The 15,692-nt window shown below is 45.6% G+C and overlaps 1 protein-coding gene across 1 annotated transcript in view; it reads left to right on the top strand.

Annotated features, from left to right (window-relative positions):
• Positions 1-10,284, top strand: part of TULP3 (TUB like protein 3) — a 92,334-nt gene extending 82,050 nt beyond the window's left edge. The window contains exons 10-11 of the mRNA XM_044997372.1: positions 2,795-2,851; positions 10,104-10,284. Coding sequence (XP_044853307.1) covers positions 2,795-2,851; positions 10,104-10,145 — 99 coding nt within the window. The 3' untranslated portion in view covers positions 10,146-10,284. The remainder of the gene's footprint in view (positions 1-2,794; positions 2,852-10,103) is intronic.
• The last annotated feature ends 5,408 nt before the right edge of the window (positions 10,285-15,692 follow it).

The following is a 15,692-nucleotide window of genomic DNA, read 5'->3' as shown; positions in this document are numbered from 1 at the left end:
CTTTGCAGGGGCCTGGTGTTCAGAAAGTGCTGAGCACCTGTCCTGTGAAAATTAGGCCCCTTTCAGATGTCTCAGGTTGGGTGTCCAAAATCAGTAGATATTTTTGAAAAGTTAGTCCTTAGTTCTTATGTGGGCTCTGCCACCAATTGTGAGTGGGCGAGCCACTTTGCTCTTTTGTGCCTCAGTCTCCCCATATGTAAAATGGAGATAGTGATATTTTCACCTCCTGTATTAACTTGGCCTGGGATCTTCAAGAGTTTTGACTTTCAGTGGATTTGGGTGTCAAACTCCTGTAGCCTTCTTTGTTAGTCCCAGCCGTCAGTGATCACGTGAGGAATAATCATTGGCAAAGCACTATAAATGACTTAGTGTTTTTTTACAGTAGTTTCTCTCTAGAGAGACCTAAGCATTTTAAATAGTGACTCTACAAGCTTGTTTAAGCTTGAATGAACCATTGTGTTTTAACAAACACATGTAAACTAACATGGTTGATAATTCCAGTGTGGATGAGGACACAATTATTTTAGCTGACTCTGGTTAGCTCTCTCACTTGTTTTACATCGGTATAGATCCTTCCACTTCAGTATCACCAATCCCAATTTCCTCTGTCATAAATGAAAGCAGAATCAAGCCCTGAGTCCGTGCGTGCTCTTTTGAGTTCTGTGTTCTTTTCTCTCATCATCACGAATGGCACTTACTGGATCGTGCCAAAGGCCACACATGCAGTCTTATCTCATTGCATCCTGTTTGACTACGTAATCAGGGGCTGCACTGATGGAAATTCTCATCCCTCCTTGTTTTGATTTATATCACTGTGCTGGACACTGCATCCTCTCTCTGGTTCAGACCAGGCTGAGCTACTGCAGTCATTTAAGACTCTTGTTTTGCTTTACTCAGGAAGTCAGGTGCCATGTGCGCAGCAGCTGCTGCAGGGAGATTCAATGTACCAAGCAAACTGAGCGCGTGCTTGGGCTTGTATTAAGCACTCAGTGAGAACCCAGGCTTGCGTATGATACGATCTCAGAGTAGCAGTGCTACAAAAGACCTTTCCTTTACAAAACAGACTTGTCCGGTAGTGAGACAGACACAGCAGTCGCACTGAGCAGTATGCAGGAGCAGTGACTCTATCAGTTTGTCTGACATACATAACAGAAATCTCAGTTCTCCTTTCCTCCCTGCCTATCCTTGTGCTGCTGCTCACCTTTCCCCACTACCAGCAGAGTTCATACTTCACCTGTTACTTGTATTTGAAGCTTTTTGCAAATCCAGATATTCCCAAATATCATTCAAATGACTAGGATTCTGAATCTCCCTCAAATTTCAGCAGCAGCATAATTACCCTTCCCTATGATGGGTCAAGATTTGTGCTAATTTCCTTCCCATCAAGAATACAGGGATCAAGAAAACTCTCTGCAACTGCACCTATTGAGTGCTGATTAGCATAGTACAATGCTGTACAAGGCACAGATAGCTATCAAGACTGCCCCTGCTTCAAAGAGTTTATAATCCAAAGAAGCCAGACACAGAGTAGATCGGATGCACTGGGAATGACTAGGACAGTGGTCCCCAACCTTTTTGTGGCCAGTAGCACATTCATGTTTTCAGAAGAGTGTGGCGGGCGCCAACAGTTTTTTCAAGACTTACTTTGTATTTGTACATTAAATAATATGAAAAACATCATATTTAATATTACATAATATATGAATCCATAAGATAAAAAGGGTAATTTTACATGTAAAAGGTATTGGTTAAATTATTCGGCAATTACTCTTTCACCTTACCATGTGAATTTGCTCTTTTTTATCTACCTGTAAGAAAAATTAAGGAGTTTTTACAAAATAAATATCATAAACAGTTTTCATCTTATTTATTTTTTAAAAGTAAAACTTTGTTGAACTGCTGGTCCAAATATATTTATTATTCTTACTTTAACATAGAATGAAATCTGCAGCCCCGGAGTTCTCTGTCCCCAGCAGGTGCAGGGCCATGGTTTCTCTCCGGCTTAAGCCGTGGCCCCACGCCTGCCAGGGACCGAGAACACCGGTGCCCGCAGCCTGCAGTCCTGGAGAAGCCGGAGAGAAGCCGCAGCCCCGCGCCTGCCGGGGACAGAGAACACCGGCGCCTGCAGCCCCGGAGTTCTCTGTCCCCAACAGGCACGGGGCCGTGGCTTCTCTCCCCTGCTGGGCACTAGGTGGGCACACAGAAATGCCCCGGCGGGCGCCATGGTGCCCGCGGGCACCACGTTGGGGACCACTGGACTAGGATGTAAAAGTACATACTGTTGAATTCCTGATAAATTGGACATCAGGGAAGAATGGAGTCTTCATGAGGAATTTGAATGAGGAGACGATGGAGGCTGCGTGGATTAGAATGGAGGGAGTTGCATGGAAGAAAGCCCAGATGTGAGAGAAATGGATTAATGGGGCCTGGTGTCACTGGGGGAGCAGAATGGTCAGGGAAGAGACTAGGTTAGAGATGAAGGCCAGGGCAAATTTCTGAAAGGCCTTGGAAATGAGGAAAAGTCTATAAACTTGGGTTTTGCTCCAGCTCCCACTAAAGTTAATAGAAAAACTCCCAGGGTGAAATTGAAGTTGATGGCAACACCCCCATTGATTTCAGACAGTCCCTGCCCCAAAATGCTTATTGATTCATATTGATGTTTGCTGCCCTTCTCTTTTCCCCTGCAAACTTTAGCTAACCCCACGTATTCTTGTATATCTGCCTCCTTCTCCATTTCCAGTCGTTTCCCTTCCTGAAGACACATTTATTTATTGCATGCATTCTTCTTTTTCAGAGGAACCGAGCCATAATTAGAGTGTCCCTTGGGATTTCTGGGCCTCCTTCCACTCTGGTGAGTTTCAATGCTATTTCCCATTGCACCTTACCAGCTAGATTTCTTAATTCCCCAACATATGCCTTCCTCACATCAAAAGCTTTTGTACTGCTGCATTGTGTGAACACATCCCTTGCCGTGCTGAATTCAAGTAACTGGTGGTTACTGGTTCCAAGTTTCCTATCATTCTTAGTCAGTGCCTCTCTCTGAGTAAGAAGCAGCTGAAGAGTGCCTTCTTCTCTGGCTGGAATCTTCACTCTATGGGTTGTTAGTTGGCATCTGTGCTATCTTAGGAAGTTTTTTGCTGGTGTCTGTTTGGATGGTATTTGTTACTCAACAGACATCTAGATATAATAGTTAAAATCCCCTACAAGAACAGTGTTCGATGACTCAGCATACCCTGAGTTTAGCCCAAGGATTTTTCATTATTTGTATTACAGCGATGCCCAGAAGTCCCAACCAAGATTAGGGTACCATTGGGCACCGTACAGACACATAGCAAGTGATAGTCCCTGCCCTGAAGTGTTTACAGTCCAAATACATAAGACAGACAAAGGGTGAGATGGGAAACAAAGGGACAGAGACTTGCTGACGGCACACAGTTCATCAGGGCAGAACCACGACTAGAATCTTTGTCACCTGACTTCCAGCCCAGTGCCCTATCCACTAGAGCACACTGCCTCTCATTCCCATGTTGGTGTCCAGGAGGCATGTAGCAGGGGATCTGTGCCTAACATATTGTGCCCGATACTGACTCACTAGCAGGGAGAACACTTACATAAAGCAGCTCTAAGAAAGCTGAACAACTGTAGACAGCTGGCTGCAATACTTCACAAGCCCAGGAAAGTATGATTTTGTGTTGAGTGGAGCAGCTGTCACAAACACTGTGGAGGAAGCTGCTACCAACAGTAATAACTTGGAGGATAGATATTAGGAAGCAGATGTGTCAGATTATGGAGTCTGTGTTAAGGATGCCCTCCCTGTCAATGAGGCCTCTGCTGAAGGGCCCTTGGCAGCTGTCTGTCCCTGCAGGAACTCTGAATCTCAATGAGATGCCATGTGTGAGAGGGAAGAGAGCAAGCACTGAAATTACCAGTGCTGGGGAGAACAATTGAACTGAAGCTGTTGGAGCTGTAAGGGTTATGCCCTGTTGGTTTTGTGTTGGTTTTCCACTGCCCACAGAGCTAGTACATTAAAACAAAGCATTAGGGACAGGCCATGACAAAGAGAAACCAAGAATGAAGGGAAAAAATAGGAACTGAGCAGAAGGAAGTGTAGTAGTGGTGGTGTGAGGGGCCAGCCTGTTTGATCTCTGTAAATGTGGGTGTGGTCCCCCAAAACACAAGTAGCAACCTCTCTACAAAAAATAAGGAGGGGAAAGGCTTCAGAAACAAGGATCAACTTGTGATGGGGGAAGAGAGAATGAAAAACAGGGAAAAGGAGTAACAGTCACTAGCTCAAAATGAGAGCACGTAAAGGGGACATCGAGAAGAGAATCCCGGATAACACCCACTGCTCTGAATCAGTGGACAGTGCCCAAAGGAACCTGCCTGGATATGTGAGTTCAGAGTGAAAGGAAATAGGTAGAGGTGGGTAGAAAATGGAATTTACATTGTGTGGGAAATTATGACACTTCAAAATTTGGTTTTGTTCCAAATCGGCAAGTCTATGTTTCAAAATTTTTCTGCAAAATGGGAAGTCTAAAAAATATTTGATTTAGAAACATTGAAATATTTTGTTTTAGATAACAGCTAAAGATCATATTTAGATGTTACCTAAATTGTTTCATTTTGGTAATGTCAAAGCATGCTAGTATAAAATATGTTGTATATTTTACATTTCATATGAAATATAGTATATGTTAAATATATGTAACATTTCTAATATAATACATAAATAAAACAGTAATGTAATATGAAAATCAAAATGTATTGAAATGATGACATTGAAATGGAACATTTTTACCTTATCTAAATGAAACATTTTGACACAATCCAAAGGAAACAAGAAAGTCAAAACAAATCATTTACACTTTTTCCTGTCAAAACTTGCAGTTACATCAACACATTCCTGAAAAATGTTTTGATTGCAACAAAACCGCATTTTCTTGTTCTGTTGAATTTTTTTTGACCAGCTCTAGAGGTAGGCTGGGCTATCACAGAGAAACCTCCCCTTCCCCCAGCCCCCAATCCAGCTTTCTCCTCTGGGTTATTTTGGCCAAGTGTAAAGGGCCGGATGGACAGTCCTGTAAATTGAAGTCTCAGGCAAAAGAGAGCAGGTACAATGCAGGTAGCAGCAGTTCCAGCTTCCGTATCACTATAGCTCAGCCCTGATCCCTATTGAGAGATGGTCAAACGTTCTGGCCAAACTCAGTCCCACTTGACTGAGTTCTCCTTTCATGCTAGTATGCATCAGGAGTAGCTTTGGTGAATGCATCAATCAAAGGAGAATCAGGCCCAATGGGTGAGAAAACTGGAGTCAAATGCTCTTGGGCTTCTGATCTGCTTAGAGTGTGAAAAAGTTGGCAGAGAGAGGGAAAAAATCAGGAGGAAGAATTAAAGTGAGAGAACTTCTAATGAGAAAGAAATAAATGTGGTGTCTGTATACGGCATGTCTGTCTAGTTTGGAGAGATCATCTATCCCTGTGATAAACCAGAGGTTCCCCTTTAGCTGCAGGGGTGCTGGAACAGTTTGTATCGTGGGGGTGCAGAAAACCAAACTGTAAACCCTGTATATGATGGAATCCACTTCAAGTCAGGGGCTGCGGCAGCACCCCTAGATCCAGCACCTGTGTTTGGCTGGACAAACATTTAAAAATGAAGATTGAATATGACTTGGGGCTGGACCAAGGGGTTCAAATGATAGTTTGCTAACAAACCTGCAAAACCAAGAAATAATGGGTAGGCTTCACAGCGCTTGGACTCCGCAGACTTTGCCTGATCGTAATGCAGATGCGTGTCCCCCAGCACAGCACTGTGGCTATGCCAGTGTAGTGCCTGTAGTGTAGACCCATCCCTGCAGTGAGTACCAGCCTCAGAAGGGTTAGAATGAACAGTGACCTAGAGGTGCAAGATGAGAAGCATTTAAAAAAAAATAAAAAAATTGGGCAGCTTCAAGATTGCCAGTGTCTGAACATGAGTCTCCTCTCTTCCTACGTACACTGGCGTATCTCCACTGATTTGTGCCAGTCTGAGAGAGATGGGACTGCTGCCTCTTTGCTCCCAAGGGCCTCTTCATGCTCCCCACTCACCTCCAGGGCCTGTAAGGGCTTGCCGAAGCAAACAGTCAGTGGTCAGCAAGCGAGAGTGTAAATCTGCCTCGCACTAGGCTGCTACCCACTGTCTGTGTGGCCCCTGCAGCCACGCACTAAAAGTTCCCTAGTGAGCTTTGAGCTACACCCACGTCAAAGAGGAGCAGGTCACAGTGCACTAGGAACTTTTCTTGTATGGTAGCAGCATCCACATGGACAGCTGCAGCGCTCTTAAGTGCCAGTGTAGACAAACTCTAACTGTTTGTTAGAGACTTAAGAGTGTCATTCGAAGTCAGTAGCACTTGCGTGTATCCTGTGGCTGGAGAACAGGGTCCCAGGAGTTGACTGACTCTCTGGCACCAGCCTGCATGTTTTCTCCACGGTCTCTTCCCCCTGGCCTCAAGCCCTATCGAGCCAGAGTTCATGGGCTCCATTTCCCATCACCCTGAGGGTTGTTGGCACAGATTTGCCCCACAGTTCAGTTAAGTGATCTGCTCGTGACCATAAGTGCTGGAACAGGGGGATCAGGAGGCCATGGCCCCTCCCACTTCTTACCGGCCGTAAGGGCAAATGACGGTGGAGGGGGGCAGAGAGGAGCGAGCAGGGGGGCCTTGTGGGGAGGGGCAGCCCGGGAGCGGGCGCCTGTGGCCCCCACACTTTCAGAGTGCTTCCGCTGCTCCTGCCTGTGACCTGTGAGGCTTCTCTACACGGCAAAATGTGTGCGTTTCAATTGAATTTGCTCCATTTCCTTGCTACAGCGTGGCCAGCTCAAACAGTCTTAAAAGTGTTAAAACTGCATACGTGGCCTTAAGGGGAGGCTATAGCTGAGTTCATGCCCATGAAAAACACACATTTTGGTTCCTAAAGGCCCTACCTTCACTAGGCTATAGCCATGGCTACATTAGGATACAAGATGTGTCTTAATGCGTTAGCATAAGGCAAGTAAGCATGAGGCAAGTTGTAGTTTTAAGGTATTAATTGGTCAGGGTCAATCTTTAGGGCTGAACGTGTGTTAAAACTACAGTTTACTTTGTGCCCCCTTGGATTTTAACATAGAAACTCATCTTTTACCCTAGCGTAGACAGGGTCATACTCAGGGCCCCGGGAGCAAGAGTGTTTTTAAACATGAGAAAAATGGTGCTAAAACATGTGGCTTTTCCCTTTTTTCTGTTCCTGAGTCTCCCCTGAGGAGACCTGACTCAAAGGTCTGTCTCTCATTCACCAGTAGCAGAATCTCTTGGATGTCTGAATAACCTTCTGCAGAGCACCTGCCAGTGGAGTAGGCTGTTGGTGATTGACATCTGGCACTGGGGCAACTACTGTATTAGTCACTCATTTTATGCTCTCTTAAAGGCACGGTAACGGTGCCTGTTTGGTTCAGTTCTCACTACAGTTTGGGTGTCATGTTGTTAAGGACTGAGTTTCAATCACCCCGATGCCTTTATCTTCCTTTCCCATGTTTTCTGCGGGGATGGGAGCCACGGCAATGGGACCTAGCATCCAGTTCCTTGGAGTTCAGTGGGAAACAATGCAATCCTCCTGAATAGAGTTCTAATTTAGATCGAATCTGGGTCCTCCACTCTGCAGCATGGTATCTTACAGTCTCCAGGCAACCAGCTTGATTAGTCACTGTGTATATTATTATTTATTATTATTTGTTTATTATAACAATACTTTTTTCCCCGAAAGCTTTTGTGTGGGCTTTGGTGAATATTTAAGATGTAAAATGGGTGTGGATGTGGCAAAATCTTGTGGAAACCAGTGTTGTCAGCTCTCATGATTTTATCATGAATCCTGCAATATTTGGTGTTTTTTCTTAAAGCTCCAGTTCCTGGAATCATGTGAATTCATGAGAATCTCAGGTTTCATTGTTTCTTTTTTTTAAGTAAGATTCTAGCTCTCATGGGGGTGGAGAAGAGCTTGAAAATGTGAATCCAAAAGACTCTGAAACCAAAAAGCAAATAAAAAGACCCTAAAAATTATTATTTTTAAGCCAATCTCGTGATTTTTTTTTTAAGCCAATCCCATGACTTTGGGTTGGCAAAACTGGGAAACCTCCTTCTTCCCAGCACAGGCCTCACAAATAGAACAGCATCTCCAAGTCAGTTGGAATGTGGTGACTGCTCGTTAGGAGCCCACACCTACTCTGGGGCCAGAAGGAGAGCAGTCTGCACTTTCTGTTTCATTTCTCTTGCCCCGTTAGCCCCATCAGAACTGCTTTTCCTTTTCATATCTTCCCTCTCTATGCCCCACATTTTTATCCTTCCTTTTTACTCTGCTTCTTCCCAATCTCCTTTTCCTTGGGGATCACGTTCTTCTCATTCAGTCTGTATTTCTCCCTTTCTCCCTCCATTACTGATTAGTTTTTGTATTCTGGTGGCATCTACTTGCCCCAGCTGTCACAAGGGCCCCATTGTGCTAGGCCCCTCTATAGACAAGTCACAGAGCAGAGACAGCCTCTGCCCCAGAATGTTTGCAGCCAGTGTCAGACAAGACACAGCTTACATGTCTCTTTATAGTTCTTGTCTGTGTTAGTCTCTCTTCCTGTTCTTTCGTCTTTCCTTCCTCCTTACTTCTGGTTATCTTTCTCTCTCCTTGCTTCCTCCACTCAATCTTCGTGTCTCTAGCCTGGTTTTTCCCTCCGTCACGTTCCCCTCCTCCCGCTCTGCTTCCAGCTATAGTCTCCTTTTTCTCTGTTTACTCCCTATTCACTGCCACTCTGTCTCTCTGCTCTGGGCCATCCCTCTCCTCTCCTTGTCTGAGCTTTCTCCTCTTCCCTGCCTATGTGGGCTGAGGCTTGACGTGATTTTCCCCACTGCTTGGCTCAGGAGAGTGGTAAAGTGGGATTTTTTTTTAGCTCTTTTGTCTTTCACAGGACAGACTAGCTAGCTAAAGTTTCCCAAACTATGGCTTGAGAACCACCAATCCGCCCTGGTGGCTCATAGAGTGAAACATTTGGAGAACTAAGCAGCAGGGGATCGAGGTAATACAGGGGGACATGGGTCTATCTATAGGAGAGATTCATTCTGTGGACCAGCCAGCAGGGCTCCATCTAGCTAACAATCATAAGACCATAAGATCTAGCTAGCAATCTGTCTTCTCTGTCACTGGGATTTATAAAGTATCTATTATTATTAACTATTTGTAGTGCCCCGAGCTGCACAAACACACAGTGAGAGACAAGTCCCTGCCCCAAAGCACTTTACAATCTAAATAGACAAGACAGACAGGAAACTGAAGCACAGAGAGGTGAAGTGACTTGCCTAAGGTCACTCAGCAGATCAGTGGCAGAGCCAAGAACAGAAACTCAGTCTTGTGACTTGCAGTCCAGTGATTTATCTACTAGCCCATGCTGCCTCGCTGCCTCTCAGGCTGGGGCTGTTCCATTAGACTGCCGGCTTTGAGGCATTGCTTTTAAAAATTGCAGCTGATCCCAGGGAAGCAGAAATGTCAGTGTTAAAAATGACACCAATCGCCAACTGCAGGCCCGTGAAACTGTATCTAAGACAATTCCTTAGGCCAGAGTGATGACTAGATAATTCATCACAGCTTCATTTTGTGTCGTGTCTTTCACACAGACTGAATCCCTGCATGCTTTGGAGAGTTAAATAATACGGTTACAGAGATAATGACCGCCAAGGGAGAGGGAAATTAAGAGGCAAAGGAGAGAAGATGTGTTTTCAGATGAGAATTGAAAATAGATGGAGAGTTAACGAACGGAAGAGATACAGGGAGGCTGTCCCAGGCAGAAGTACCTACAGAGGAGAAGGCTCTCCCTTGCAGCAGTAATAAGATTGTGTGATGGGATAGCGACTGCTAAGACCGAGGAAATCTCTTGTGTAGTTCTGCATAGTTTATCGCATTAACTATAAATGGTCTCGACAAACTGATCATGTGAAAGTCAAGGGCCTGCACTCAGCCAAGGACCCAGAATGGGATCGGCCTGAACTGGTTTTTACTTTCCCTTTGTCTTCATGGTGGGAGGCATCAGTAACTGAGACAGTGTGTTTGTCATTGAAGGTTCTGTGGCTGCTTCTCCAAGTGGCGCCTTGGAGTTTCTAGCTGGCACCATTACCTCCAACGAGTGGAGTTCTCCCACCTCCCCTGAGGGGAGCAACGACTCGGGGGCCAGCGAGGCCTTGGACAAGCCCATCGACAATGATGCCGAGGGCGTGTGGAGTCCGGACATTGAGCAGAGCTTCCAGGAAGCGTTAGCCATCTACCCGCCATGCGGACGGCGGAAGATCATCCTGTCGGACGAAGGCAAGATGTACGGTAAGGAGAATGGAGGGAGCTTCCCATCAACTGAAGGAGTGAGATCTGTGCAAGCCCATCTGTTCTGCAATGTAGGATGGTCTGAATGAGATCTTGAGATGGCCCAGAATAATGCAGCAGCTCAGATTCAAAACATTTTTTTTTAAAGCAACCAGAATTACAAAAAGAAGTGCGGGAGGGTCAAAATTGGGTTTAAAAGAGGCCTTTTCAGAGAGACCAATTAAGGGGCAAGCCAGAACCGGGCATGTTGCTGATACAGGTTTCGGATAAGTGTAATACAGTGGCTTAATGAATGTGAGCATGTCTGCCTTTGCTGGCATCCCCCACAACCATCATTATGTTCTTCTGAACTTTAAGTGGGAGAGGCCTGTGATTTGGTGCTGAAGGTCCCAGGTTCAATTCTCACTGATGGCCATGGTGTCTGTGTGCAGAGTTGCTGACTTTGAGAGTTCCTGGCGGGTGCTCAATCCCCCCTCAGGCCTGCCTCATTCCGCCCCCGAGTGCACCCCATCCTCGCTCTGCCGGCAGCACCTCCTGTATGCTGCTGAACAGCTGATTGTGGCAGGTAGGAGGTGCTGGGGGCAGGAGGGGGAGGCGCTGGGGGGGAGGGGGAGGGGCTAGCTGCCAGTGGTTGCTGAGCACCCACTATATTTTTTTCTGTGGGTGCTCCAGCCCCTGAGCACCCACAGAGTCAGCACCTATGTAATGTGTATGTGTCCAGGGTTTGTTACACAGCCTCATTATATGGCCTTTGAATGGGAAATCTTTGAGCTCAAGCTGGGGATGAATTCTGCTCTCTACATTTCCTGGTGACAATATTTTGTCTATTTCCAGCCCTGGTATGAATATTTTTCACCTTTGGGCTGTTCTCAGCTTGCTAGTACGGTGCCCTTTTTTTCTCAACGGACAGAATGATAGAGACAGTAGCTTCCTATGGTCAGGAATAAAGAGAGGCATCAGCCTGCAGCAGAGGGGGAAAAGTATCTGGCTGGGGCTGTGGAAAAGCAGATAAGGGTATGTTCCGCAGGTGGAGTGGGTCACCCAGGCTTGTTATACAGTAAAGGTGGTAAATATCTTGAGTTAACTGGCAATCAACTAACGCAAGGGGGAAAAGAGACAAAGCATAGGAGTTAAGAGGAAAAATCCTAGTGCTTCTGTGGCAAGACCAAATGAGATGCTGAGATGCTGTGGTTAAAAGTCTCCAGAAAAACAATTTGTCATTCCACTAGTAAGAATCTCTTCCGAGGTCTCTTTTCCCCTTCCCAACCAGTTTTTTTTTTCTGGATTGCACACCCCCACCATGGTAGTTTGGTTCCCTGTTCCCAAGCTTCTAGCGCAGCAGTTCACAGGTCATTCTGTGGGCTGATTGGCTTCTGATGGGCCCATCTAGGTAGATCATGCCTTCGGTTTGGCATGGATGAAGTTTTTCCAAGCCCTTCTCTAAAAAGGAAGGTTTTACCACAAAAACAACGTGGAGTTTTTACCAGTTACACTTGTATAGTGTTATACCTATAGCAATGGTACTCAACCTGGGGTATCTGAGGGGTCCGCAAAAGACTTAGACTGGACACTGATTGAACAGAATTCAACTATACATACAGACAATAGCTTTCCAAAAGAGTCTGCAGCTCCATTCACGTTTTTTTAGGGGTCCACAGATGAAAAGAGGTTGAGAATCGCTGACCTATAGGGTATCTCTTCACTGCAGAGTTCACCCGAGCTCTAACCTGGGTGTTGCTCCTAACCTCCCTCCCAAAAGACCCTCTGAACTGAGTCTAGTGGTGCTCTGAACCCAGACAGCCTGGCCCAGCCGGGGCTATGGGCTGGAGTTCGTAACCCTGCCACTTCACAGTGAGGATGCAGGCTAACCCACTTGAGTGCTGATAGTCCTCCAGTGCTTTCCCACGGTACCCTCCATGCCCAGAAGAACAGACAAGTTCTCCCACAATTCACTGGGAAAGAATCACAGAGGATCACCAAGAACTTGGGGAATGTGTTTGCCCCCAGAAGTCCTAGCAAGTGCAACACACCTGGGCAAGTGCAGCACCAATGAGCACACATTAATGAGACTTTTCAGTGTGGCTGACCCAGGTCCTCACACCCGGATACTGAACATCTGGATTAGCTCTACGGTGAAGAGCTAATCAATTATGCTGGTATTATTGCTTGTATTATTACTGCAGTGAGGTGTAATAAAGGTATAACTATATTGGTTTAAAGTCACACCTTAGTGTACAACTAAAAGCTTCCCTGTGTAGGTAGACAAGGCCTTAATTTAAAATTCACCTCGCTCATCTTCCTTAGTTATGAAATGTAGATTATCAGCACACTTAATACCATCTGTCACAACTTCCATTAACATAAAAAAATCCCAGTAAAAACAGGTAGTTTTTCTTTGGTTGGGTTTGTTTTGTTTTTAAACATTCTGTGCAGTATTTGCAACCAAAACATGGCAGCGATGTGATAGGCTGGGCGTGAGACTCAGGAAGGGGAACTGACAGGATGTAGAATTGACTAGGAACAAAACTAGAACAGAAGTGAAATTGACCAGAAACAAAAGGGACTTACCTAGGGGCCTGATCTAAAGCCCACTGAAGTCAATAGAAGGACTCCAATTAATTTCACTGGGCTTTAGAGCAGGTGAGCAAAGTACAAAAAGTAAATAATGCACCGTCATGGTGAAAAGCGCAGACCAGACTTATGGGGCGAAGAAGTGTAATGAACTCACTACCCATTCTAGGATGGTACAATGTCCCTGCTTGTCCTCAGTGCACCTGTTTCCAATGTGAACGGTTAGTTCAAGGCACCCCGGCAGGCCCCCAGCCACTGATTTATACCCTTCTTTGCTTACTAATCTCTGGGGTCCATGCCAAGGAAGAGAGGCCCAGTGTGTGATCTAAGGAAAGATCTGACCAGACAGAGATGTAAATATAGTCCTGAGATCATCTTCACAGTTTATAAGCCAGTGTGTGGAACAGGACAAACTGTGTGGAGCAGGCCTAGCCTGCAAGGGAAAGTTATGCAGCTGTCCCTATGTTTGATGTGCACAGAATTCAATTATCCTGAGGCAGAGGTGCTACTGAAAGTACATGCCCCTCTCCCCTGACTGAGACCTCTTCCTCCATCTCTAACCAGGAGGCGGCTCACACAGATGGACTGTTTCTGGCATGATAGCCCAGTTCAGAACGTAACCTACCTTTAGAATGAAACTGCTTTCACCTTTGTGGATAACCCATCATCAGTTCAGAATTGGTTATATTGGTTTAGTTTGTGCCTGTAAATGTATTGATATGAACCAGGCATGTGGTTTGCACTAGTTTAATTGGTTTAAAATAGTTAAACCAGCACAAGTTTGTGTGCAGACCAGGCCTCACACTTCCCTCCATTACACATCCCCTCTGAGTTTGGCCCACTGTGCATGCTCCCCCTGGCTGAGGCGCCCTTGTGGGTAGCTGGAGTCCTAGGGTGACCAGACAGCAAGTGTGAAAAATTGGGATGGGAGTGGGGGGTAATAGGAGCCTATAAAATCGGGACATCTGGTCACCCTACGGAGTCCACTGAGGGGAAGTGGCTCCTTCTCCAAGTGAAAATGAACCAGACTCTTCTCGTCCGAGCGTGCCTCTGCCTCATGTACTGTTTTTGCTGCTGGAGGTGTTCCACTGCTCTAGTAGCAGTCTAGCTGGCTCAGGCAGATACCACCACGCTCCTGGAGGAGAAGCCCAGCTGACTTTTCTGACAGCCTGGCAGTCTCCACTTACTTTGGACTCACTGCATGGAAAGCACTGCTAGGTTACCTCCCTGTTTGCTCACTGATATAGGACCCAGCCCTTCCCTAAAGGAAATCAAAAGCCAGTGTCCTATTTGCTTCTCTGGGAGCAGGATCAGACCTGGATTTCTTATGTGATCAGTAAGGTAGCTTTTGATTGCAGCTAAGATGCAACAGGAATTGTGTTGTTGGGATGCTTGTGATTGCTGCTGTAATATCAGTGAGGTTTAGACAACAAATGGCTTTGTTTTTCAGACAATATTGTGCCATCGTTAGGGCAGTGATATAAATGACAGTGTGCCTGCTTGGGAGCCAGGTCTGGTATTCTTTAACATCATCCTTAATGATCTGGAAGAGGGTACACAGCACCTCAGTGCCTCTTCCAGATGACTGTGACTAGGAATTGTACATGCCAGGGAGGAGAGAGAAATAAACCAGGAGACAGAGAGATTAGAAATATAGCAAAAACCTAGCCAATGAGGTTCTGCTTGAAAGAATGCAGCTAAGCTACCTGAGAGAAAGTCAATCCAAAATACAGATATTCAGTGAGAGGGAGACACAGAGGAAGCAGTGATGCAGAGAGACCTCTAGGGGAGAATAGCCAGCCAAGGCTTGAGTTTGCAGTGTGATGGAGCTATAGTAAAAGGCTAGTGTGATTTTTGGGCTGAGTGGTGAAAGCTGGCACGTCACAGAACAGTCCCTCTCTTTGAGGTTCAGCTGTGAGGCCTTGGGGGTGTTGTATTCGTTTCTGGGGGACTACATTACCAGACAGGATTGGTGTGGTTTTCCCCAATCCAAAAAACCCAAGTGGGAAAAAACTGAAAAACAAACACATCTGCATTGGTGTAATGAAATGAAACACAAAACACATCCCGGGCGATTCACTTCATAAGCACACGTGTTCCCCAAGCAGGAAAAGGCACCTGCTGTCCAAAGGGAAAGCTTCCCAGTCTACTAACGAGCTAAACCTCTCACTCTCCTTTCTGCCCTTGGTAGCTAACCTGTTGCAGTTTCAACTAACCCAGCTGGAATGTGCCAAAAACACACACAGTAGTTGATGCTGAGCTAACTGGCCAGGCATTCACCTTTTTAGAAAATTGACAAAACCCTGAAAGCTGTTGTGTCTTGCTGCATTTGTTATTTTGATCCAAAGAATTCTGGCGCACACACACATTTGGGATCAAAATTTGGATCTCCAATTTTCAGTGCTAGCAGAGAAAGAAGAAACTCAGGTTGATGTTCCATCAGCCACGTTTCAGTCTCTTCTTCCTGCTCTGGGTGGAACCTCCGACCTGTGTAGTTGAGAGCAGTAACATTGGCTAATGAAAAGGTTCCATTGCGTCGTCGCTGAATCAATTTTCAATTTTTCCTTTGTGTGATTCCAGTTCTTTGTTGTTAATTAGATCAGGCCAGATTTCTGCTGAGACTGCAGCAGTAATGTCATTAGCCTGTAGTTTTTCAAGTTCTCCCTCAGTTGCTTTGTAAGTTCATTGTCTCTCTGTAGAGTCCCTTGTTGTGTGAAAATGCATGTTATTTATTCATCAAAGTCCAATCTACCTAAGATGTTC

Source organism: Mauremys mutica, chromosome 1, assembly GCF_020497125.1.
Source record: "Mauremys mutica isolate MM-2020 ecotype Southern chromosome 1, ASM2049712v1, whole genome shotgun sequence".
In the NCBI taxonomy this organism is placed as follows: domain Eukaryota; kingdom Metazoa; phylum Chordata; order Testudines; family Geoemydidae; genus Mauremys; species Mauremys mutica.
This window is presented reverse-complemented; position numbering and strand designations above follow the sequence as displayed.